Here is a 23526-nt window from a genome sequence, read left to right as displayed (position 1 = left end):
TGGAATAGGCATCTTGTAGTGGCGGTTCTTGTTCAAATCAAACCATGTTGTTGATAGGTGTATGTTTTCATCTTCTTCTTTTTGAGGGTAAGGTGGCAACTAGCCATCCTACGATTTTCATTGATAATAAAATTATTTATAGTGCCCAAGTGAGCCAAGTTTTCTAATATAAATTTTATAAAGCTAATTCAAATTTATGCACAATTGGCCCGCATGGCCCTATATCTTATGCTAACAGTGTTCTCTCCATTGCCCTATCTCATATCTTGTCTCGCTCACTAGTATTTGCAGTGATTTCGATCTTTGATTGAATATCCTGTTATTTCTCGCTCTCCATAGGGCCCATAGCTCTGCCGCCCAAACGGTATCCCAGATCTTATGGCCTATGCTATCCAGCTGCACCGATATACTTAGCCAAAGATTGATATATGTTGTGGCCCCTATCACTCATTGGTTACAGTTAAAGGAAGCCAATAGCAATTGCCAGAAAAGTGTCGAGTATGCACATGTCTAGAAGAGGTGAACATCTGTCTCCGTGATCGCACCCCCACATAGCATGCATCCTTGAGTTGTCTGGCATCCTCTTCGCATTAGAATCCCTCTCGTCAGAAGCTTGTTTTGCAATAGTACTCATAGAAAGACCTTAACCTTTGGTGGGCACTTTATTTTCCATAATCTGTTATGATATGGACAAATCACCCCCATGTGATGCATCATTTTGTAGGCCGAGGAAGTTGTGAAATTTTCGCTCGCTTCCCACCTCCATAGTGTCTCCCGTGTTATATGGTTAACTCTAATTGATGCTTCATGAAAGGGCATCAGCTTGTGGATTTCTCTTAGGAAAAAAAAGATGTTATGTGCAGCCGAAATGTCTGCTAATGTTTCAATTCCATAGAGGTTCCTGATTGTCATTGCCCAACTACTCTGTCTGTTTGACTGGCATATCTATATCCACTTAGTCAGAAGCGCGTCATTTTGGTTTTGAAAGTGGATTATGCCTAACCCTCCATTTTCCTTGAGTGCACATGTCTTCTCCCAGTTGACTAAACAATTGATTGATTTGCACACATCCTGGCCCTTCCATAGGAAACTACGTCTGATCCTATCTATTTTTTCGAACACCCATTTAGGTATTTTTAGAGCCTGCATGTAGTGAAGTGGTAATGAGGAGAGTACCGATTTGATCAGAGTTAGTCTCCCCCATATGATAGCAGTGCCGATTTCCAACTTGCTACTCTCGCTTCTACCGCCACAATCATCGGCAAGAAGTCAACCCTATTTGGTCTTCTATCCAATAATGGAGGACCCAAATATTTAATTGGTAGGTCATTTGCCCGGCATCCCAGGGTATTCTCAACCACACCCCTTAGGTTAATAGGAATGGCAATAGGGACGAAGGAGCTTTTATCCTTGTTTATTTTCAATCCCGATAACTCTTCAAATACAGATAGTATGAGTGTAATTATTTTCAGAGTTCTCGGGTGCACCTCTGCAAAAATGATAATATCATCCGCATACTGAATCGGCTATGGTGGTAAGTGGATGGGTTGATGCATCAAGGTCAATGAGTTCTTTATTAGCCAAGTTAGGAAATCTGCAACAATAATGAATAACATAGGGGACAGGGGGTCTCCCTGCCTCAATCCTCTCGCATGTCTAAAATATCTTGTTAATTCTCCATTTACCCGGATCATAGATTCCGATGATTTGAGGATTAGTAGTACCATTGAGATCCATTTAGGAGAAAATCCCCGTTCTATTAGGATGTTAATGAGAAAGCACCAACTTATTGTGTCAAATGCCTTTTCAAAGTCCAACTTATAGAGCACCGCAGGTATTTTCCTCTTACTGTAAGAGTTCAGAAACTCGCGTGCTACCAAGAATGCAGATTGAGTTGATGCACCAAAGATAAAAGTATAAAATGAAGATTGAGTTGATGCACCAGCGGGTGCAACATATACTTTTGGGTATTATGATAGTTGTGAATATACTCTCCATTGATGATTTACACAAGAGTATTAGTTTACTTTATGTCACTTTCTTTTTTAGGAGACTTTATGTCAGTTAATTGGGCATCTGAAGTTTGTGCTAGAGTACGACTTGTCTGGAATTCTGGTTATTTTTATGTAGAGTTCTAATTGGCACAATTTAATGAAAAAAATATTTCTTACTGTTTGTTATATGTTGGTTTTGATACCCACTGCTGATTTATCATTATAGTTGTTGTCTAATCAAATATTCTTCAAAGGATTTCTACATTTTAATAAAGAAAAATTTGGACAGTAGCTTCAGTGAGTATATATAGAAGAGGTTTTTCTTTAAGAAAAAATTTATACACGCTTTAAATTCTTAGTTTTTTTTCATTTCTTTTATTGGTTATTTTATTAATTTCTTTTATTAGTTATTTTATTAATTGGGTTAGAAAGAGAAAGTGGAAGGACAGTCAGCCCCTCTTGGTTTATTAGCTGTATCGTATCATCTCCTTTTTTTAATTAAATTGGAAAGAGAGAGTAAGGATAAAACGGAAATTTAAAGAGCTCAGCGCTGAAAAATTCAAATTAAGCGTGTAGAATAGCACTCCCCCATTATAAAGGGTTATTTTAAATGTTTGGATATTAACACTGAAAATAAAAATTAGATATTAAATACTTGGGGGACTTATTTGAGAATTTTGTTTGAGGTACAATTATCAAGCTCCATAAATTTATTTATTTTTTTATAATAGCTTAATAAGAGTAAAAATATTATTTTTGTCCTTTAAGCTTGCTTATAGTTATTTCTACTAAATTTTTTACAATTGACTGGTCATAGTTTCCGTACGTAGATTTGCCTATTATTTTGAACTACGAAGAACATACACTTATTTTGAGAAAATTTGAACTATTTATTTTTAGCTGAAGTGTAAATTTCTTCAAACTAAAACATACACTCTATTTTTTTTTATTGAAAGTTTGGGTCAAAATATGAGCAGGACGCTTAAAGTAACACAATATATTTCAATTCTTAAATAGATAAATTAAGTTTAGTACTTATCGGTAAATTAGCATAATGAAATTCAAGAAGGTTATAATACCCATGCATGTCTTTCATAATTCATCGTACCTCATATCTTATATTTCGTTTTCAAAATCTAAATTACCGATCCGAACCGCTATAGAATATGTTGTTATATATGTTGTTATTAGATAAAAAAAATCAGAAAATAATACCGAGGAAAGGTTTTCAATAGTGTGCATTTTCCTTTTGTAAGTGAAGTGTGAACCTCTTTCTCAAATCTCAACCATCATATACAGAGGTATGACTTATTATCAAATTACAGCACAACCAATAGTTAACGTGGCAGATAGCAAATTAATATGAAACAATTGTAGAAAAAAAAAGTGAATGTCAAAAAATTCGACAACATTTACTTTAGGGATTCCTGTCAAGGGCATCTAAGACAAAAAATTTGGTGTCATTATCTCAAGCAATCCTTTAGGGTTCTCTACGTGAACCCAATGACCGGCATTCGGGAGAACATGAAATGAAACCTTCCCTTCTTCAGGGGATATATGCTTCTTTTTCGAGAGTGCCTCTAATTTCTGCAGTGTATGAGGCTGCCACATGTCACTTTTTCCTGCTTGTACCATTGCAATCTCTAATCCCTTCGGTGGATGTTCCAACAAAGGCCAATAGCTCATTTCTCTGTTCAATAATGTATTTCAACGAGAATTAACGTATAACTCAAGGTGAGAAAGTTTTAGTTCTACAGTATTTACCTTGATCGACACTACCAAACTGCAATCAAACACCTTAAGTTTTGAAATAAAAAACCCAATAGCTCATTGCTTTGTTTGATTAATTTAAACAAGAACATACAACTCAAGGTGAGAAAGTTTTAGTTTTATGGTGTTTACTTTGATCAACACTGCCAAACTGCAATAAAAAACCTGAAGTTTTGAAAACACCCAATCAGAACAATATATCAAGCACCTGTCTAACCATCCAGTTAAGGTAACTATTTTAACAGAGCAGTTTTACCTTCATGCAGTGCACGAACTATGGAATTAAAACAGCACTGTATATGGTTAGTGCGCTGCATGAAGTCAAAACTACTCTGTTAAACTCTTTACACCAATTAAATGCTTTCAAGAGGTTTTCCGAGCGGTTGATCACAGAAAACGAAAATAGTTGGTCGGTTGTTCAGTGGCATTGTTGTTAAGAAGTATGAAATTGTTAGATATTGTACCTATATGAATAATACATGTCGATGGCACCATCAAGGTCAAACGACCAAACAAGACCCTCTCCTGACTTCCTCAAGTTGCTACCAATCCATTCCGACGGTGCCTTGGAAAAACCGAGGCTCAGCAAGTGATCCACGACCCACCTTTCTCAAATAGAACAGAAAAAAAATAATTAGAAAAACGATATCGACATAAACGTACAGTGAGGTACATAGAAAATAGTCCTCAGTCTTAGGGCTTAATTAAGATTTACGGGTTTGAGGATACAAATATAATGACACGTTAAAATGATAGCAAACAAAATGGATTAACCACATAAATTGTATGATGTGACCAATCGATAACTTGTATCAAAACAAGGAGGGGAGATGGTACATACTTGCGAGAAGGCAGTTGTGAAGGGAGGCTCTTAAGGGTGAGCAAACCCTTCTCTACTTCATCACCACCATTCTCTGTAATTACTTCTCCAGGTACTGAATCCAACACCCACAGCTGCTCTGCAACAAGTTCTACTCACCATTAGAAGTAAACTAGTACTTAATATATCATCACATATAATACCTCATGTAGACTTAATGTACCAGTAATTAATGCCCAAATCTTTGTTAGATTTGCACTTTTTTATAGTAATAATTAATCAATAATGAAAAAGAGTGAGGCTTTGGTACTATGCTTAGTGTTGATTGGTCAGTACTACGATCAATATCTTCATTTTCAAAGACTAAACAATCGATCTGAACTGTGCAACATGATCTCCATATGAAGATGTAATTATCGATCAAATTTTATATTTTTTAGAATTTTTTTGTACTATTTCTTTACATAGGTAGAAAATCACTTTATCTAAAGATTCTAGACCATTCAAAAATAATGATTTTCTGCCGATACAAAAAAATAGTAACAAATTAAAAAAAAATGTAAAACATAGTATGCAAGTACATTTTCATATGGAGGTTATGTTGAACGGTTCAGATCGAATATATGAGCTTTCGAAATTGTCTGCAAGTACATAATGAGTACAAGTACCTGCTTAGGAAAAACAGCTGATTGGCCATAATCTCCATGAGCACAGCTAGTAGCAAAATCAAGAGCGACCTTTCCACCCAGAGAATGGCCAATCACTACATCTGGCCAGGCCCAATTTTGATACTTCACCAGATCAGCAACATCTTTTGCCGCATTGGAGATGTTGTGAGGTGGTTTAAGGCCTTCTATCTGGGTTGATCTCCCATGGTTTCTTAGATCCACCAAAACAAATCTCCATTCTGTTCAAAAGAAAAAGTTTAACACAATTGAATTATTATCTGAACTGGATCCAAATAGAACAACTCAGATTGGCTTTAGGTTAGGGATAATCAGGTTCTAACTGATGACTTCCACCACTTCTTATTTTACATCCAATAATATTTATATAGAAGATTTTGTGTTGTACCTTAAACATTTCTAACAATTTTGAGTAATTTGGAGTTGAAATTTTCTTTTATAATTTGTATTTCATTATGTATTTACCACACTCCGTGCAAAATAAAAATATCGAACAAAAGCGGGAAGAACAATGCTGTGACAATTTCAAATCTCATGATTGAACATAACATGTCCAAAAAGCAACCTTATTTTCCTTGTTATCTAATCAGAAAGATGAAAATAGAAATGAAAGAGGCACAATTCGAGGGATCAACCAAGATACCATTTTCCAGAGATCGTTTCCCGAGCTCAGTGGCAAGGCTGCGCGAGAAAGTGCGCCAATTTTTACCCGATCCAAGAAGACTGTCGAAAACGAAGGCGGTGCGATTAAAGGGCTTGCTTGGTGAAGCTTGTATCTCCTCATATGCTAGCGTTTGCACATACCTGATCGAATCGTGCAGAGGTGAAAAAATTGGTTTGGTCAAAATTGTAGAGGAGAAAAGGAGGCGAGATGAGAGGGAGGAAGAAGCTTCGAGTGCTCTCCGCGCCATGGCTCTGTTGATTCGGCAGTTAAGCAAAGTGAACAGAAGAGAGTAGAAATAAAGAAGGGGAATGTCAATGCGGTATTCAGGAATATTCTATGCATGTCGAAATCAGATGTGAATTCAACTGAAGCTAAGCCACTCCAGTACATAGATAAGATAAGAAATTAAGAATAAGAGAATAACACTCCGCATAGATGGTGACACATGGGGACCGCAGAAGAGCCTTAGTTTGTTGTTCTGAAACAAAATAGAAGTCCCAGATCCCCTGCAGTATCTGCAATTTTGAGTTTAGATTTAAACTGTCCGATCAGAATCCAGCCAATCTGGTCCGAAGTGGAATGCCGGGTCAAAACAGATCTGACAGTCCATATATAAACTTAAAATTTGAGTTGCTTTCGGTGATTTGAATTCAACAAAAATATACTATGGCAGAGGCCACACGTGTTTCACAGTACTCTTCAGTCTTCACTTAATAATCTTTTTTTTAAAATTAAAACCCGTAGGTATTCACTTAAAATCCTACAAACCAACAAACAACAACAACTTTTGGCATCATAAACAAACAAAGCAAGTAGCTTTTGCTCAATGTAATCAACCATTCATCCAATCCTTAGTTCCTTAACCCATCTCTCTCTCACACACACAAACACAAGCACATGGAGGCTAGCTGACATCCAAACTAAAACAAGTGCAACGGCCGATGAACTGGAGGATATCTCCCGACCAGTAGGAGGTACAGAGCACAGCTGGTGTCGTTCCGTACCAGGTGGTACCGGCACCACTGTTCTCTTACTTCTCCTCTCCAAGCCCACACTACTACATAATAAGTGATTGTACACGGACATAAACAGGAGAGCTACATGGATTTCCTGCCGTGTGGAGATGTAGAAATCCTTGAATATTTACACACGGATATTTACCCGTGTGCGATTATCGAGAGCTACATGGATTATTACATAAACAGCTGTGTACGATTCCTTGCCAGTGGCGCTCTCCATAATCGAGCTACATGGATTATCACATAAGCAGTCGTGTATGATTACTCTGTCTACACAGACGTTTAGGTTAATATCCGTGTACAATTACTATTTCTACACAGATTATTACATAAACAGCCGTGTAAGATTCCTTGCCAGTGACGCTCTCCATAACCGAGATACATGGATTATCACATAAACAGCCGTGTACGATTACTCTGTCTACACATACGTTTATCTTAATATCCATGTATAATTACTATTTCTATACGGATTATTACATAAACAACCGTGTACAATTCCTTGGAGAACTACATGGAGTTTTACATAAACAGTCGTGTACGATCATTCTTTCTACATGTACGTCTAGCTAAATATCTGTGCATAATAACTATTTTGTAAAAGAAGCACCGTGTCAAGAAAGTGTCATAACCCATGAAGGATTTGCTCATGACCCATGAAGGATTAGATCATGACTCATGAATGACTCGTCAGATTATATTGCTCATGACCCATGAAGTATTAGATCATGACTCATGAAGGACTCGTCAGATTATATTGCTCATGATCCATGAAGTATTAGATCATGACTCATGAAGGAATCGTCAAATTAGATCTTGCTGATAAAGAAATAAATTTCATGTATATTTCGGCCTAGTATTAGAGAGTAGTAAATCCATGTTAGATTGTTTCCATTATTAAAAAAGATTATTTCCTTACTTGGAGATGTAATAGCTGTATTGCTCTATGATATAAGGAGCATATGCAACTCTTAATCGATCAATTCTGTAATACAAAAAATCTGATAATAAATAAAATTGGGAGGGAAGGGAGTTCATGGGAGCGCTGTGTTCTTTAGTTTTATTTCATTAAATTTGTCATGGTATCAGAGCAAAGTTGTAACCTGTTGATATAGTTAGGAGAATCAGAGTCCTTCTTGTCCCCTCTCTGTTCTCCATTACTATATTGATCTAAGGTGTTACGCTTCAAGCTTGTCAAGACTAATGGTGAATGAAATTGAAAAAACAGATGAGACTAAGGAAGAGGAAATTGACACTGCTACTCTAATCAAACACATGGCGAAAATGATGGCTCAGATGGCAGAGATGCAAACAGCAGCCATGAGCACCTCCCAAACATTGGCGACTCGAGTTCTACCTCAGGCAGTTGGCGCAACAGAGGGAAATATACATCCTAATCCCATTGATGCAAGATTCGATGGCACAAACTACTCCTTCTGGTGTCAGGCTGTAGAGATGTATGTCCGTGGTCGTGAAAAACTAAGACACCTTACAGGTGAACCAGCTCCACCGGCTATAACTGATGCGGCTTACCACCGATGGGCAACCGATGATGTAGTTGTGAAAGGGTGGCTGATTAGTTCACTAGAGACTCGATTAAGAGGAAACTATATCGGGTATCCTACTGCACGAGATGTGTGGAAGTCAATTGCCACAACTTATCATGATGGTGAGGATGAGGCTCATCTTCACGCTCTTCACAGGTAAGTCAGCCAGGTCAGACAAGGAGGGCGAGCACTTGAAGAATATTTCAATGAGCTCCAAAAACTGTGGCAGGAGATCAACTTTAGGAGTCCAAATCCAATGGAATATGCCGTGGATATTGACAAATTCAATCTGTTCATTCAGAAAACAAGAGTGTACACGTTTCTGGATGGGTTAGATGATGCTCTGGATGGAGTAAGGGCACAAATCGTGCAAATCCGACCTTTTCCCAATGTTCAACAAGCATATGGCAATGTCAGAAGGGAAGCAATTCGTCAAAGTGTGATGATAAAAGGGGGAGCACCAAACACACTTGCCCTAGCAACCAAAGGTTTTAGATTTCAAGAGACGAGGTCATATGCCAACAAAAATTATGCATCTCCTGACAAATCCCGGCTCAAGTGCAGTCATTGTGGGGGTAATAAACACACGAAGGATCAATGCTTTGAATTGATCGGATACCCAGAGTGGTGGAAAGGAAAGAAGAAGCAGTCAGATCGAGGAAAAGCATATACAGTAGCAAATTCTGAATTTACTGGTACGAATCAATGTGACTCTCCTTGTCATCAGCCTGGAACCGTTCAAGCCGATGGGCAGCACCCAGGAAAGGCGCTGGCAACCAGCAGCATGAACGAATTGCATTTTCAGCACCTTGGTGGTACACAGACAGCAGCAGGGGGCAGCAGTTCGGTGAAAATACAGAACCAGCAGAGGGCAGCTTCGGTTACTGGTAAGCAAGTCGAGTCAGGAGAGGAAAACACATGTATTTTTGGTAATTATGGTGAATTGGGTAAGAATTTCTCCTCATCTCTTGTTCATTTTAGAACTGAAAATAAGCAAATAAGTCCTGAAAAATTGAGAAATTGGGTTATTGATTCCGGGGCTACCGATCACATGACCTTTGAAAAATGTGACATCTCTGAGAATAAACCAGTGACTAAAGGGGGAATTCTGAATGCTAATGGTGATATTTATCCTGTAATTGGGACTGGAGACATTCATTTATCTGAAAAAATGGTTCTTAAAAATGCCTTGGTAGTTCCTTACCTCTCTACAAAACTTATCTCTGTGGGAAAATTAACTGAAGAATTAAATTGTACATTTCTAATGTTTCCTACTCACTGTATTTTTCAGGACACCCTCACAAAGGAGACCTTGGGCCATGGTACTAGACGTGGTGGATTGTATTACTTAGAAGACTTAAATTGTGGCAAAACATTTCATGTGAGGAATGAGAAGTTGAAGAATAAAGTGTGGTTGTGGCATAGGAGGTTAGGACATCCGTCGTTCGGATATATGAGAAAACTTTTACCCCATCTATTTGTAGGATTCAATAATGAAGAATTTATTTGTGAAACATGTGTTAAGGCAAAAAGCCATAGAAATAATTACCCAGATAGTTTGAATAAAAGTTCATCTGTGTTTGATATTGTTCATACTGATGTTTGGGGTCCATCACCACTCATGTCAAAATCAGGTTGTCGTTGGTATGTACTATTTACTTATGATTTTTCTACAAAATGGAGTAGCTGAGCGCAAAAACAGACAAATTCTTGAAATCACCCGAGCCTTGTTATTTGAGAGTAAAGTGCCCGACATTTTTTGGGATAATGCAGTCACCTTTGCTGTATATCTTATGAATCGAATCCCAACCAAATCTAATGATTTCCAAACACCACTCCAAAAATTGTCAACCCAAGTGTCTATCCCATCTATTCTCAACCTTGAACCAAGGATTTTTGGATGTAGTGTCTATGTTCACATTCAAAAGACGGGACGATCGAAATTAGAACCGTTTGCTGAGAAGTGTGTATTTTTGGGATTTAGTTCGAGTCAAAAGGGGTATAAGTGTTATAATCCTACAAAGAGGCGGTTCTATATTACTATGGATGTGTTTTTTCTTGAAAATGAGTTCTACTTCATGAACCAGAATTTGGTTCAGGGGGAGAGTAATGGAGAACCAAATTCTAGTGTACCAACTGAGTCTAGTTTCTTGAGTCCCTCTTTGTTTCAAATACCTGATCAAGTTAATCTAGAACCAGTACTTAACCTAGAGCCAGGACCAGTTCGGACTACAGTCAGTAGTTCGGATTTTACTGGGGCTGATGTCAGCAGTTCAGACAGAACCGAATCTGATCATGTGCTAGAACAAACAAGCGACAACCAAGTGCAGGCTGGAACGGACCCAAGTTCGGCTGAAACAGAACCGAGTCTGTTACAAGGCCACGGACTGGGAAGCAATGAAGAATCATCATCCAGTATGAAATTCTGGATAGATAGGGAAAGTGAAGATGAAGAAGTAATACTATCACCACTCGAGCCAAGGTCTCCAGAGGGTGCTCCAGAGGTAAGTATTCCTGAACCTAGGTATAATTTGCCACCTAGAATAAATCGAGGTAGACCACCAAAGCAATATATCCTAGAAGATGGGACAAGCCGTGCTGTGAAGTACCCAATTGTGAATTTTGTGAAAACAGATCATTTACCCAAAATGCTTAAGACCTTTTCAAACCAGCTGTCCTCAGTTGCCATACCAGAAAAACTTGAAGATGCCTGTGAAAATAAAAACTGGGTTGACGCAATGAATGTGGAGATGGAAGCCCTTGAGAAAAATAACACTTGGGAACTTGTTAATTTACCGAGTGGAAAAAAACCTGTTGGGTGTACATGGGTCTACTCCATTAAATATAATGCGGCAGGGGAGATTGAAAGGTACAAGGCACGCTTGGTTGCAAAAGGTTACACCCAAACTTACGGCATTGACTTTCAGGAGACTTTTTCTCCCGTGGCTAAACTTAACACAATTCGAGTTATTTTGTCAATTGCAGCTAATCTCGAGTGGCCATTGAACCAATTTGATGTGAAGAATGCATTCCTGCATGGAGATTTGGAGGAAGAAATTTACATGGACATTCCTCCTGGTTTCTGCCATAAAGAAGGGGAGAAGAAGGTGTGTAAACTCAATAAGGCGCTATATGGCTTGAAGCAATCACCCAGAGCGTGGTTTGGACGATTCAGAAGCGCGATGAAGAACTATGGCTATGTGCAGGCAGATTCTGATCACACGCTATTCTTCAAGAGAAAAGGGAGTAAGATTGTAGTGTTGATAATTTATGTCGATGACATGATCATTACTGGTAATGATGAAGAAGGGATGAAGGAGCTGAAACTGCAGCTCTCAAAAGAATTCGAGATGAAAGACTTAGGAGGGCTAAAATATTTCTTGGGTATTGAGGTCTCCAGAAGCAAGAAAGGTATATTTCTCTCTCAAAGGAAGTATATCTTGGACTTGTTGAGTGAGGTAGGGATGCTAGAGTGTAAACCTGCCGAGACTCCAATGGTGCAAAACTTGAAGTTGGAAATAAAATCTGACCAAAATCCAGTAGACAAGGAGAGATATCAGAGACTAGTTGGGAAGCTTATATATTTATCTCATACTCGTCCTGATATAGCGTATGCGGTAGGAGTGGTGAGCCAATTTATGCATGCACCAAGTGATGAGCATATGGATGCGGTCTTAAGAATACTGAGATACCTCAAGGGAACTCCAGGCAAGGGAATAACCTTCTTGAAACATGGGCACCTAGATGTTGATGGCTTCACTGATGCAGACTGGGCTGGTAATGTCTTGGACCGGAGGTCAACTGCGGGATACTTTACCTTTGTTGGAGGTAATTTAGTGACTTGGAGGAGTAAAAAGCAAAATGTAGTTGCTTTGTCAAGTGCAGAAGCAGAGTTCCAAGGAATGGTCAAGGGAGTCTGTGAATTGATATGGATAAAAAAGGTCTTAACAGAACTTGGACTAGAAAACACAAAAGAAATGAGACTATTCTGTGACAATAAAGCTGCCATTCAGATTTCTCGTAATCCAGTACAACACGATCGTACCAAGCATATCGAGATTGATCGACATTTTCTCAAGGAGAAACTGGATTCTAAGGTGATCACATTGCCATTTGTAAAATCGAGCGAGCAAGCTGCTGACATTCTAACAAAGGCAGTAGGTGGCAAGGAGTTTCAGCAAGCCGTTAGTCGAATTGGGATGGTCGATATCTTCTTACCACGGTGAGGGGGAGTGTAAAAGAAGCACCGTGTCAAGAAAGTGTCATAACCCATGAAGGATTTGCTCATGACCCATGAAGGATTAGATCATGACTCATGAAGGACTCGTCAGATTATATTGCTCATGACCCATGAAGTATTAGATCATGACTCATGAAGGACTCGTCAGATTATATTGCTCATGATCCATGAAGTATTAGATCATGACTCATGAAGGAATCGTCAAATTAGATCTTGTTGATAAGAAAATAAATTTCATGTATATTTCGGCCTAGTATTAGAGAGTAGTAAATCCATGTTAGATTGTTTCCATTATTAAAAAAGATTATTTCCTTACTTGGAGATGTAATAGCTGTATTGCTCTATGATATAAGGAGTATATGCAACTCTTAATCGATCAATTCTGTAATACAAAAAATCTGATAATAAATAAAATTGGGAGGGAAGGGAGTTCATGGGAGCGCTGTGTTCTTTAGTTTTATTTCATTAAATTTGTCATATTTCTATACGGATTATTATATAAACAGCCGTGTAGCTCTCTTATATTTTTATTTGTTCTTTAAATACCCTACACGGACTTTTGTTAAATATCCGTGTATAATGGTATTATTTTTTTTTCAATTTTTTTTTTTTTTGGGGCTAGCCTCCAGTTTGCTAGCCATTTTGTATAAATCAGATCAATTAGATACTATGTCAAATATAGTATGATTTCAAATGAAATCGGTGGTATATATCACTATTTTTCAAAAAAAAAAATGTTATTTACTCGCATTTCTGGCTAAGAAGTTATTTTATAGTTTGACAATTTTATTAGTTTCTAAAGATAAAATTAAAATTTAAAATCTAATAATGATCCACATTGTCCGCATATAATATATATGAAAAGTAATAAAATTTGACGTATGTTTCACCGTAGTCAAGTAATTTGAAATTTCGACAATTCGAAATTAACAATCCTTGAAACATAAAACAATACTTAAATTACATAAAATTTAATTATTGAACTATCAATATGTCTAATAAAATATCTATCAACTTCCTTTATTATTTTTAATTTAATTTGAATTTATTGTCTACATTATCACTATAATACATTGTCAAATGACCCCTCTTCAATCTTCAATAAAAGAACCATAATTTTACAAACAAACAAAAAAAAAATCTAGGATGTTTTTGGAGAAGCGGGGCACAGGGTGAGGCAAAGAGGTGGCGGAGATGAAGGAGGCGGTTGCGAGAGGTGGACGTCAAAATCAAAATATGTAACAAGTCCTTGCTTATCAAGTGATTATTTATGTGAAAATAAGTGATGATTACAAACTTGTTAAGTGATAACGGTAATATGATGATTCCAGTGAATTACAAAAAAGTATAACAAACAAACAAAAAATTATGTGGACCCCTGTACTAGTGACCAAAAAAAAATCCAAAAAAGCAAATATTTCAAACAAAATCATTCTTTATACAACTGGAAGTAATAACTAGCACATAGAAATATAAAACAAAATAATAAAAACTTTGAACAAAATTCAAACGAAAATGTTAAAACAAGTGATAATTCCATGCGAGCCGGCGAGAGAAAGATTGAAAGATGGGTGTGGGTTTGAAGGATCTATATTTATGTAATACGGACCGACGGTAGGAGTTAAAACAGAATCGGATTATCAGATCCGAATTCACTCCGTATCCAACTATAATCCGAATCCGTTTAATTTGAATTGGATAATTTTTATTAATATGGACTAAAATATTTGAATACGGAATCGTATACGGGCTGTGTCTTCGTATTATACAACCTTTTTTTCTTAACGATAGTGGGACTAACTGGTTTCATGAGCTCCGGTCGGATATTATTCTTTTAAACTCTGCTTCATGGGCCGTAATTGTGGACTGATTAATTTCTGCTACATGGGCCGTAATTGTGTGCCGATTCTTTTAAACAATTATCATTTTAATCACCAAATTTCAAAACATACCACTCATACGCATTCAGTCCGCGCATAAATGATGCGCATACTCAAAAAACGTACCAATTTGATACACATACCGAGAATACACATCAACTAATGCGCATTTTGAATGTGCGCACTAATTTTTTTTTTTTTTTTTGTACAGGTAAAAATACGTTTGGTGTACACCAATCCAATGAACAAAAACCAATCAGAATATAAAACAAATGGGTACGTGTCAGTACTTGGACCCACCACATGTGAATATTAATGTATCAAACACGTTTTAATGTGAACATTAATATATCAAATTTAAAGAATAACATTCAGCCAATTAAAAGCAAGTGAAAAGGGCAGCCCTTCCAAGTCTGCAGTCAAACACAGCAGGTAACAACTTCATTTTTATTATGTTACTCGCAAAATACAAGAGAAACTGGTGACAAAATTTAAATAGAAAATTCTCTTATAAATATTAAATAATTAGATAACTTGAACTCTAACCTTCACTAATTCTAAGATGCACTTGTCAGAACAGAAGCCAATTAATTACTGGGAAGAATTTGATTTTTGTTTCTTGATTGACATATAAACATTTGAAAAAGATATTTCAATTTGAACCTATCAAACTTCAAAAAACACTTTACTATATAAAACTACTGAGGTTGAAAATGACACGACAAAAATAATGAAAACAAAATTCTAAAAGATAAGTATCTAATTGAAATAAACATTTTGATTAATTATTTATTTATTTGTTTATTCAACGGTCGGAATGTCAACACAAATTTCAATTACTAGATCTGAACCGTTCTTTTAAACTTAATACAGCCCCTATTGTGGCCCGAATACCAAGCCGGTTGAAATTTAATCTCAAACCGTCAAGTGAGGGTGATCCTCTGCAATACCGGAGAGGATACAGATTCAGGGGGGGTTATTTTCTATCTTTTATGGTGTTATAGATAATAAAACATTGGAAAGTAATACTGAGGAAAGGTTTTCACTAGTGTGCATTTTCCTTTTGCCAGTGAATTGCGATGCTCTCTCTCAAATCTCGACCATCATATACAGAGGTATGACTTATTATCAAATTACAACACATCAAATAGTAACGTGGCAGATAACAAATGTGAAACAATTGTAGAAAAAAAAGAGTTAATGTCGAAATTCAACCACATTTACTTATTCTTGTCAAGGGCATCTAAGACAAAAATTTGGGGTCATTATCTCAAGCAATCCTTTAGGGTTCTCTACATGAACCCAATGACCGGCATTCGGGAGAACATGAAATGAAACCTTCCCTTCTTCAGGGGATATGTGCTTCTTTTTCGAGAGTGCCTCTAATTTCTGCAGTATATGAGGCTGCCACCTGTCACTTTTTTCTGCTTGTACCATTGCAATCTCTAATCCCTTCGGTGGATGTTCCAACAAAGGCCAATAGCTCATTTCTCTGTTCAATAATGTATTTCAACGAGAATTAACGTATAACTCAAGGTGAGAAAGTTTTAGTTCTACAGTATTTACCTTGATCGACACTACCAAACTGCAATCAAACACCTTAAGTTTTGAAATAAAAAACCCAATAGCTCATTGCTTTGTTTGATTAATTTAAACAAGAACATATAACTCAAGGTGAGAAAGTTTTAGTTCTATGGTGTTTACTTTGATCAACACTGCCAAACTGCAATAAAAACCTGAAGTTTTGAAAACACCCAGTCAGAACAATATATCAAGCACCTGTCTAACCTTCCTGTTAAGGTAACTATTTTAACTGAGCAGTTTTGGCTTCATGCAGTGCACGAACTATGGAATCAAAACAACACTGTATATGGTTAGTGCGCTGCATGAAGTCAAAACTGCTCTGTTAAAATCTTTACCCCAATTAAATGCTTTCAAGAGTTTTTCAAGCGGTTGATCACAGAAAACGAAAAAAGTTGTTTGGTTGTTCAGTGGCATTGTTGTTAAGAAGAATGAAATTGTTAGATATTGTACCTATATGAATTAAACATGTCGATGGCACCATCAAGGTCAAACGACCAAACAACACCCTCTCCTGATTTCTTCAAGTTGCTACCAATCCATTCTGACAGTGTCTTGGAAAAACTGAGGCTCAGCATGTGATCCACAACCCACCTTTTTTTCAATAGAACAGAAAAAAAAAATTAGAAAAACAATATCGACATAAACACAGTGAGGTACAAAGAAAATAGTCCTCAGTGTTAGGGCTTAATTAAGATTTACGGGTTTGAGGATACAAATATAATGACACGTTAAAATGATAGCAAACAAAATAAATTAACCACATAAATTGTATGATGTGACCAATCAATAACTTGTATCAAAACAAGGAGGGGAGATGGTATACTTGCGAGAAGGCAGGTGTGAAGGGAGGCTCCTAAGGGTGAGCAAAACCTTCTCTACTTCATCACCAGCATTCTCTGTAATTACTTCTCCAGGTACTGAATCCAACACCCACAGCTGCTCTGCAACAAGTTCTACTCACCATTAGAAGTAAACTAGTACATAATATATCATGACATATAATACCTCATGTAGACTTAATGTTCCAGTGATTAATGCCCAAATCTTTGTTAGATTTGCATTTTTTATAGTAATAATTAATCAATAATGAAAAAGATTGAGGCTATGGTACTATGCATAGCATTGATTGGTCAGTACTACGGATTGATATCTTCATTTTCAAAGACCAAACAATCGATCTGAACCGTGCAACATGATTTCCATATGAAGATGTAATTATCGATCAAATTTTATATTTTTTTGTACTATTTCTTTAGATAGGTAGAAAATCACTTGATCTAAAGATTCTAGACCATTCAAAAGTAATGATTTTCTGCCTATATAAACAAAAAAATAGTAACAAATTAGAAAATTGTAAAACATAGTCTGCAAGTACATTTTCATATGGAGGTCATGTTAAACCATTCAGATCGAATATATGAGCTTTGAAAATTTTGTCTGCAAGTACATAGTGAGTACAAGTACCTGCTTAGGAAAAACAGCTGATTGGCCATAATCTCCACGAGCACAGCTAGTAGCAAAATCAAGAGCGACCTTTCCACCCATAGAATGGCCAATCACTACATCTGGCCAGGCCCAATTTTGTAACTTCACCAGATCAGCAACATCTTTTGCCGCATTGGAGATGTTGTGAGGTGGTTTAAGGCCTTCTATCTGGGCTGATCTCCCATGGTTTCTTAGATCCACCAAAACAAATCTCCATTCTGTTCAAAAGAAAAAGTTTAACACAATTGAATTATTATCTGAACTGGGCCCAAATAGAACAACTCAGATTGGCTTTAGGTTAGGGATAATCAGGTTCGAACTGATGACTTCCACCACGTCACATTTTACATCCAATAATGTTACATAGAAGATTTTGTCTTGTACCTGAAACATTTCTAACAATTTTGAGTAATTTGGAGTTGAAATTTCTTTTCTAATTTGTATTTCATTATGTATTTATCACACTGCGTGAAAAATAAAAATATCGAACAAAAGCGGGAAGACCAGCGCTGTGACAATTTCAAATCTCATGATTGGACATAACATGTCCAAAAAGCAACCTTATTTCCTTGTTATCTACTCAGAAAGATGAAAATAGAAATGAAAGGTACCATTTTCCGGAGATCGTTTCTCGAGCTCAGTGGCGAGGCTGCGCGAGAAAGTGCGCCAATTTCGACCCGATCCAAGAAGACCGTGGAAAACGAAGGCGGTGCGATTAAAGGGCTTGCTTGGTGAAGCTTGTATCTCCTCATATGCTAGCGTTTGCACATACCTGATCGAATCGTACAGAGGTGAAGAAATTGGTTTGGTCAAAAGAGCGATTGTAGAGGAGAAAAGGAGGCGATATGAGAGGGAGGAAGAAGCTTCGAGTGCTCTCCGCGCCATGACTATGTTACCTCTGTAGATTCGCCAGGTAAGAAAAGCAAAGTGAACAGAAGAGAGTAGAAATAAAGAAGGGAATGTCAATTGGTTTTTTAATGGGCTTTGGCCCAAGAAGATACAGTACGCCTATCTAGGTCGATCCATATAGGCCTAACGAAGGAAATTATTGCTTGAGAGATTGAGATCTTCTGTGCGCTAACTTGCATTACACAATTGTGTTATCGCTGTATAATACACGAGGTTCTATTATCTTCATAATAAATAGCAATTAATACGGTATTCAGGAATCTATGCATGCCGAAATGACGAAATCAGATGTGAATTCAATTGAAGGTAGGTCACTCCCGTACATAGATACGATAAGAATAAGAGAAAAACACTTGGCATAGATAGTGACACACATGAGGACCAACCATACTTTGTTCTTCTGAAACAAAATAGAAGTCCAAATCCCCTAAAGTATCTCAAATTTTGATTTTAGATTCGAACCGTCCAATCAGAATCCAGCCAATCCAGTCCGAAGTGGAATGCCTAGTCAAAACAGTTCTGACGGTCCATATATAAACTCAAAATTTGAGTTACTCTCGGTCATTTTTAATTCAACAAAATATCCTATCGCAGAGGCGAGACGTGTTTTACATTACTCTTCACTTATTTCTAATCCTACAGTCTACAGTTTAACAAACAACAGCCACTTTTGACAACATCATAAACAAACAAAACAAACACCTTTTGCTCAATATAATAAGGGGGAATTTCATGTATACCCCTCAAAAACTTCAAAATTACATATTTCCCCCTCTAAAGTTTAAAATTACATATTCCCCCCTCTAAACTTCAAAAACTCACAAATTTACTCATTTTAGTGTATTTTATATTAAAACTCATTCTAAAATCTTAAATTACCCATTTTACCCTTTATTAAAAGCATATAAAGCCCATAAAACTCAAATTTAAATCTAAAGGGTTCCTCTACCGTTTGATCTGTGTGCATCGCATTAAGATCTGTGCATAGTGCTTCAATTTTGTGTTGATCTAGCATGCACGGATCTTAAAGCAATATTGATTGGTGTGCATCGCATTAAGATCTGTGCACGTCACATCAATATATGTGTGTGTTCGCATCAAGATTCGTGCTGATCTTGCGCACACATATTTATAAGCAGTTTGAACGGTAGAAAAATTGTTCAGATTCAATTTTGAGTTTGATGGGCTTTATATGCTTTTAATAAAAGGGTAAAATGAGTATTTTATAAATTTAGAATGAGTTTTAATATAAAAGACAATAAAATGGGTAAATTTATGAGTATTTGAAGTTTAGAGGGGGAAATATGTAATTTCAAACTTTAGAGGGGCAAATATGTAATTTTGAAGTTTTTGAGGGGTATATGTGAAATTCCCCCATATAATAAACCATTCATCCAATCCTTAGTTCCTTAACCCATCTCTCTTTTTCTCTCTCACACACAAACAGAAACACAAACACAGACACATGGAGGCTGACACCCAAACTGAAACAAGTGCAATGGCCGATGAACTGGAGCGTGTCTCTCGGCCAGTAGGCGGTACAGAGCACAGCTGGTGTCGTTCCGTACCGGGTGGTACCGGCACCACTGTTCTCTTACTTCTCCTCTCCAAGCCCATCCCCATCTCCTCTCTCCAATCCGCTCTCTACACGCTTCAAATCAACCACCCCATCCTCCGGTCCCACTTGTCATTCCCCCATGACTCCCCTCCTCTCTTCTCCATTCCGCCTTCACCGTCTATCTCCATTAACACCAAATCACTCCCCTCCCCGTTCCACTCTTTACTCGAACTGGAGCTCAACGAAAACCCGTGGTCGGATCCCAACCCAGATGAAACAGTACCGGTTTTTTTCGCCACAATTTACGAGTCGCCCAAACTGGACGAGTCCATTTTGGTGATGAAATTTCACACTGCTGTATGTGACCGTACATCTGCTGCCAGCATAATAATGGAGTTGATGGATTTAATTGGGAGAGAGGGTACAGGGGAAAAAAGTGGTATAGATGAGGTGGCGATCAAGGCAGGGCTAGAGGATTTGGTACCAAAACAAGATACTTATAAACCATTTTGGACTAGAGGGAAGGATTTACTTGGGTATTCTTTGAATGGTCTCAGGTCTTGCACTCTTCAATTTGAAGATACCGATTCGGTACGGAGATCAGAAGTCATAAGGCTTGTTTTTACAAAAGAAGAGACTGACATCCTCCTCAGTGTAAGTTTCTTTAGCAAAAGTATTTTGTTTATTCATCTTTAGTAATTTGAGGTGTAAGAGTCTCCAATTTCCGATAATTTGAGGTGTTTGATTATGTGTACTATACAACTGTAATTATTTGCTACAAATTCAATAATTGCCTCGGTGAGAATCAAAATACCACAAAAGAGAATTATGGGTAGTTTAATTCTCCCCTATGATCTGCCTCAAATTTCAAAATTTCCAATGAACTTCAAATTTGGAGATTTTTTGTGTGTGTGCATATTAGGAATGCAAGGAAAGGGGAGTTAAGCTGTGTGGAGCATTCTCAGGTGCTGCACTTGTTGTTGCACGCTCCTCAAAGCAGCTGGCGGCTGGCCAGAGTGAAACCTACTCTGTAGTGACACTAATTGATTGTCGGAACTATCTTGAAGCTCCTCTTGATAAGCACAATGCTGGTACCTCATTTACTATCTGTTAACAATTTAGTAGAAATAATGGTGTAATGGATAAAACATGTTGATGCCTGTGAATATTTTTTTTTTTGAAAGATTAAAAACATCTAATTGACCAAGAAAAAAAATGTGGTAATATGCTATTATTCCTTTTTTACAAATTGCCCCCATCTCTTTTGATACCTCTTCATTTTGGTCCAATAACAAAATTCGACTAACATTATGTAGGATTCTATTACTCCGCAATTACAAACACACATACAATCACTGGAGGCGAAGGCTTGTGGGAACTAGCGAAGCGTTGCCACGACTCCTATTCAGACTCCATTTCCAATAGAAAACACCTGAGAGACTTATCTGAGCTAAATTTCTTGATGTGCAAGGCAATTGAAAATCCCCATCTTACCACATCTTCCGCTCTCCGTACCGCACTCATATCTGTGTTTGAAGAACCGATATTGTACGATTCATGTGATATGAAAAAGAGTCTAGGCGTAGAGGATTATGTGGGTTGTGCTTCTACTCATGGTATCGGTCCCTCTATCGGGGTCTTTGATATGATAAGAGATGGCCAATTGGATTGCGCTTTTGTGTACCCTGCTCCTCTCCATTCGAGGGAACAAATGGAGAATATTGTTGACAGTATTAAGAGTGTGCTTCTTGAAGGGTGTATACATGTGGATTTGGATTAGGCATAATAACCATGTACATACGTATAAATAATGTATGATTGATTATTGAGATGTACTGTCTACATTCTTACAACACAACCTAATAAGAGGGGTTGTTGTATGGACTTACTATGGCGCTCATTTATGAATAAAGCTCATATTTTGAATTTGGTTTATAAATTTTCGTTACTTTTTTGGTAACTAGTGGATGAAGTTGTACAGAGGACATATAAAACTATTGGTGTCATGCTACTTGGTGATTCTTTATTTTTTCTTTTAGATTCAGATCTGGACTCGTTTTCTTTCTTCCGTTGTGAAATCTGTAGTCAAAATTTTAAAAGGGAGTTTGAGATATAAAAGGCTACCGTGTTTTGCAAAGCTCACATCAATCCGTACTATAGATTCATATCTTTGTTTTCAAAGTTCAAACAGTCGATCTAAACCGTTTAACAAAATTTTCATATGAAAATGTACCAAATTTTATATATTTTTAGAGCTTTTTTTACTATATTTAAAAAAGTAGAAAAATCATCTAATTTGAAAAAAATCCGGACCTTCTAAAAGTAGTGTTTTAAATAGTAAAAAATATCTAAAATTAATAAACTCCGGTCTCCAATTATATTTTTATATAAAAAGTATGTTGAGCAGTTCAGACCGACTGTTCAAACTTTAAAATATAAGTTCATAGTATGAGCTGATCCATAATTTACAAAGTACCATAACCTCATTAAGGGCTCCACATAATACAAAGGAGGGAGATGCTCATATTTATAGCTAACCACTTGAGCAAAATATTTAGATTTGCGGAATTGTCCCTTTGTCATAGAAAAATCAACACTTTTAACTACTTTTATTTTGCTGTCAGCTACTTTTATTTTGGTGTTATAGGAGTCGGAACAAGCAAAAGGGACATTTTTCCAAACGAAACAAAGAACATGTATGTTTTTAAGAGTAATACTATTCTATTCAAGTGTGAGGTCCAGTTAAATGGCAGTCTGTTTGTCACAAAAGTACAATAAACAGGTTATTGGTTGGAATGATTGGAGGAACAGTACTCCAAACACTGTAGTTAGAAAGAAATGGATTATCTTTCAATCAGGATTGTAACTCTCTTTGCAAGGTATTGTGTCTAAATTTATTTTTGTACTCTCTTATGGTGTCAAACTTTATGGCAAATTTTATATTTTAAACTCTCTCTTCTCTTTGGTGGGTGGATACTTTAATATGAAAAAAATAAAGAAATATCCTTCAAGTAACAGGGATGGTTACTAGTTTTCTACTTGTGATACTTATACATCATACAATCCTCCTAACTTCTGATTAAAAAAATCGTAGGACAAAATTTGAATTATTGGTTGGTCTGCTTTAAGAGGTATGCTAAATTAGGTGGCCTGCATATATATTTTTGCTAGCCTGCTTTAAGAGGGATGATCACAAGGGATGCTCAACATGATCTCCACATACAAATATATTTAAAGAATTTTATATTTAAAAAAATATATTATTTTTGTTTAGGTTGGAGATTACTATTTTCAGATGGTCCATAACTTTTAAATCAGACGATTGTCTATTTATCTAAAAAAATAGTATGAAGATTAAGAAAATATATAA

At 36.8% G+C, this 23526-nt stretch overlaps 3 protein-coding genes across 3 annotated transcripts; 1 reads left to right on the top strand and 2 right to left on the bottom strand.

Moving 5' to 3' along the window:
• Nucleotides 1-3202: 3202 nt before the first annotated feature.
• On the bottom strand, nucleotides 3203-6224 carry LOC144575491 (uncharacterized). Its single transcript, XM_078325653.1, has 5 exons — nucleotides 5914-6224; nucleotides 5253-5491; nucleotides 4606-4718; nucleotides 4229-4369; nucleotides 3203-3684 (listed from the first exon to the last, which is right to left on the bottom strand). The coding sequence occupies exons 1-5, from the start codon at nucleotides 6179-6181 to the stop codon at nucleotides 3435-3437; spliced, it is 1011 nt and encodes a 336-aa protein (XP_078181779.1). The 5' UTR covers nucleotides 6182-6224; the 3' UTR covers nucleotides 3203-3434.
• Nucleotides 6225-15742: 9518 nt separating this feature from the next.
• On the bottom strand, nucleotides 15743-18618 carry LOC144575490 (uncharacterized). The gene is made up of 5 exons (XM_078325652.1): nucleotides 18301-18618; nucleotides 17669-17907; nucleotides 17028-17140; nucleotides 16655-16795; nucleotides 15743-16112 (listed from the first exon to the last, which is right to left on the bottom strand). Exons 1-5 carry the CDS (start codon nucleotides 18572-18574, stop codon nucleotides 15854-15856), a joined length of 1026 nt encoding a protein of 341 aa, XP_078181778.1. The 5' UTR covers nucleotides 18575-18618; the 3' UTR covers nucleotides 15743-15853.
• Nucleotides 18619-19987: 1369 nt separating this feature from the next.
• LOC144575489 (GATA zinc finger protein) lies at nucleotides 19988-22095 on the top strand. The gene is made up of 3 exons (XM_078325651.1): nucleotides 19988-20810; nucleotides 21079-21247; nucleotides 21473-22095. The coding sequence occupies exons 1-3, from the start codon at nucleotides 20064-20066 to the stop codon at nucleotides 21934-21936; spliced, it is 1380 nt and encodes a 459-aa protein (XP_078181777.1). The 5' UTR covers nucleotides 19988-20063; the 3' UTR covers nucleotides 21937-22095.
• Nucleotides 22096-23526: the final 1431 nt, after the last annotated feature.

The sequence above is a fragment of the Carex rostrata genome, chromosome 24 (genome assembly GCF_964058835.1).
Source record: "Carex rostrata chromosome 24, lpCarRost1.2, whole genome shotgun sequence".
Lineage (NCBI taxonomy): Eukaryota > Viridiplantae > Streptophyta > Magnoliopsida > Poales > Cyperaceae > Carex > Carex rostrata.
Note: the sequence above shows the minus strand (reverse complement) of the source record. Positions and strands in the feature narration are given on the sequence as shown.

Bases quoted from the DNA above. Each gene is read 5' to 3' on its own strand.
- LOC144575491 (XM_078325653.1), bottom strand. From the start codon at position 6,181: ATGGCGCGGAGAGCACTCGAAGCTTCTTCCTCCCTCTCATCTCGCCTC. The intron at 4,719-5,252 runs GTACTTGTACTC...GTTGCAGAGCAG, and splicing joins CAGCTGTTTTTCCTAAGCAG to CTGTGGGTGTTGGATTCAGT. The intron at 3,685-4,228 runs GTACAATATCTA...ATTATTGAACAG, and splicing joins GACATGTATTATTCATATAG to AGAAATGAGCTATTGGCCTT.
- LOC144575490 (XM_078325652.1), bottom strand. From the start codon at position 18,574: ATGGCGCGGAGAGCACTCGAAGCTTCTTCCTCCCTCTCATATCGCCTC. The intron at 17,141-17,668 runs GTACTTGTACTC...GTTGCAGAGCAG, and splicing joins CAGCTGTTTTTCCTAAGCAG to CTGTGGGTGTTGGATTCAGT. The intron at 16,113-16,654 runs GTACAATATCTA...ATTATTGAACAG, and splicing joins GACATGTTTAATTCATATAG to AGAAATGAGCTATTGGCCTT.
- LOC144575489 (XM_078325651.1), top strand. From the start codon at position 20,064: ATGGAGGCTGACACCCAAACTGAAACAAGTGCAATGGCCGATGAACTG. The intron at 20,811-21,078 runs GTAAGTTTCTTT...TGTGCATATTAG, and splicing joins AGACTGACATCCTCCTCAGT to GAATGCAAGGAAAGGGGAGT. The intron at 21,248-21,472 runs GTACCTCATTTA...AACATTATGTAG, and splicing joins TCTTGATAAGCACAATGCTG to GATTCTATTACTCCGCAATT.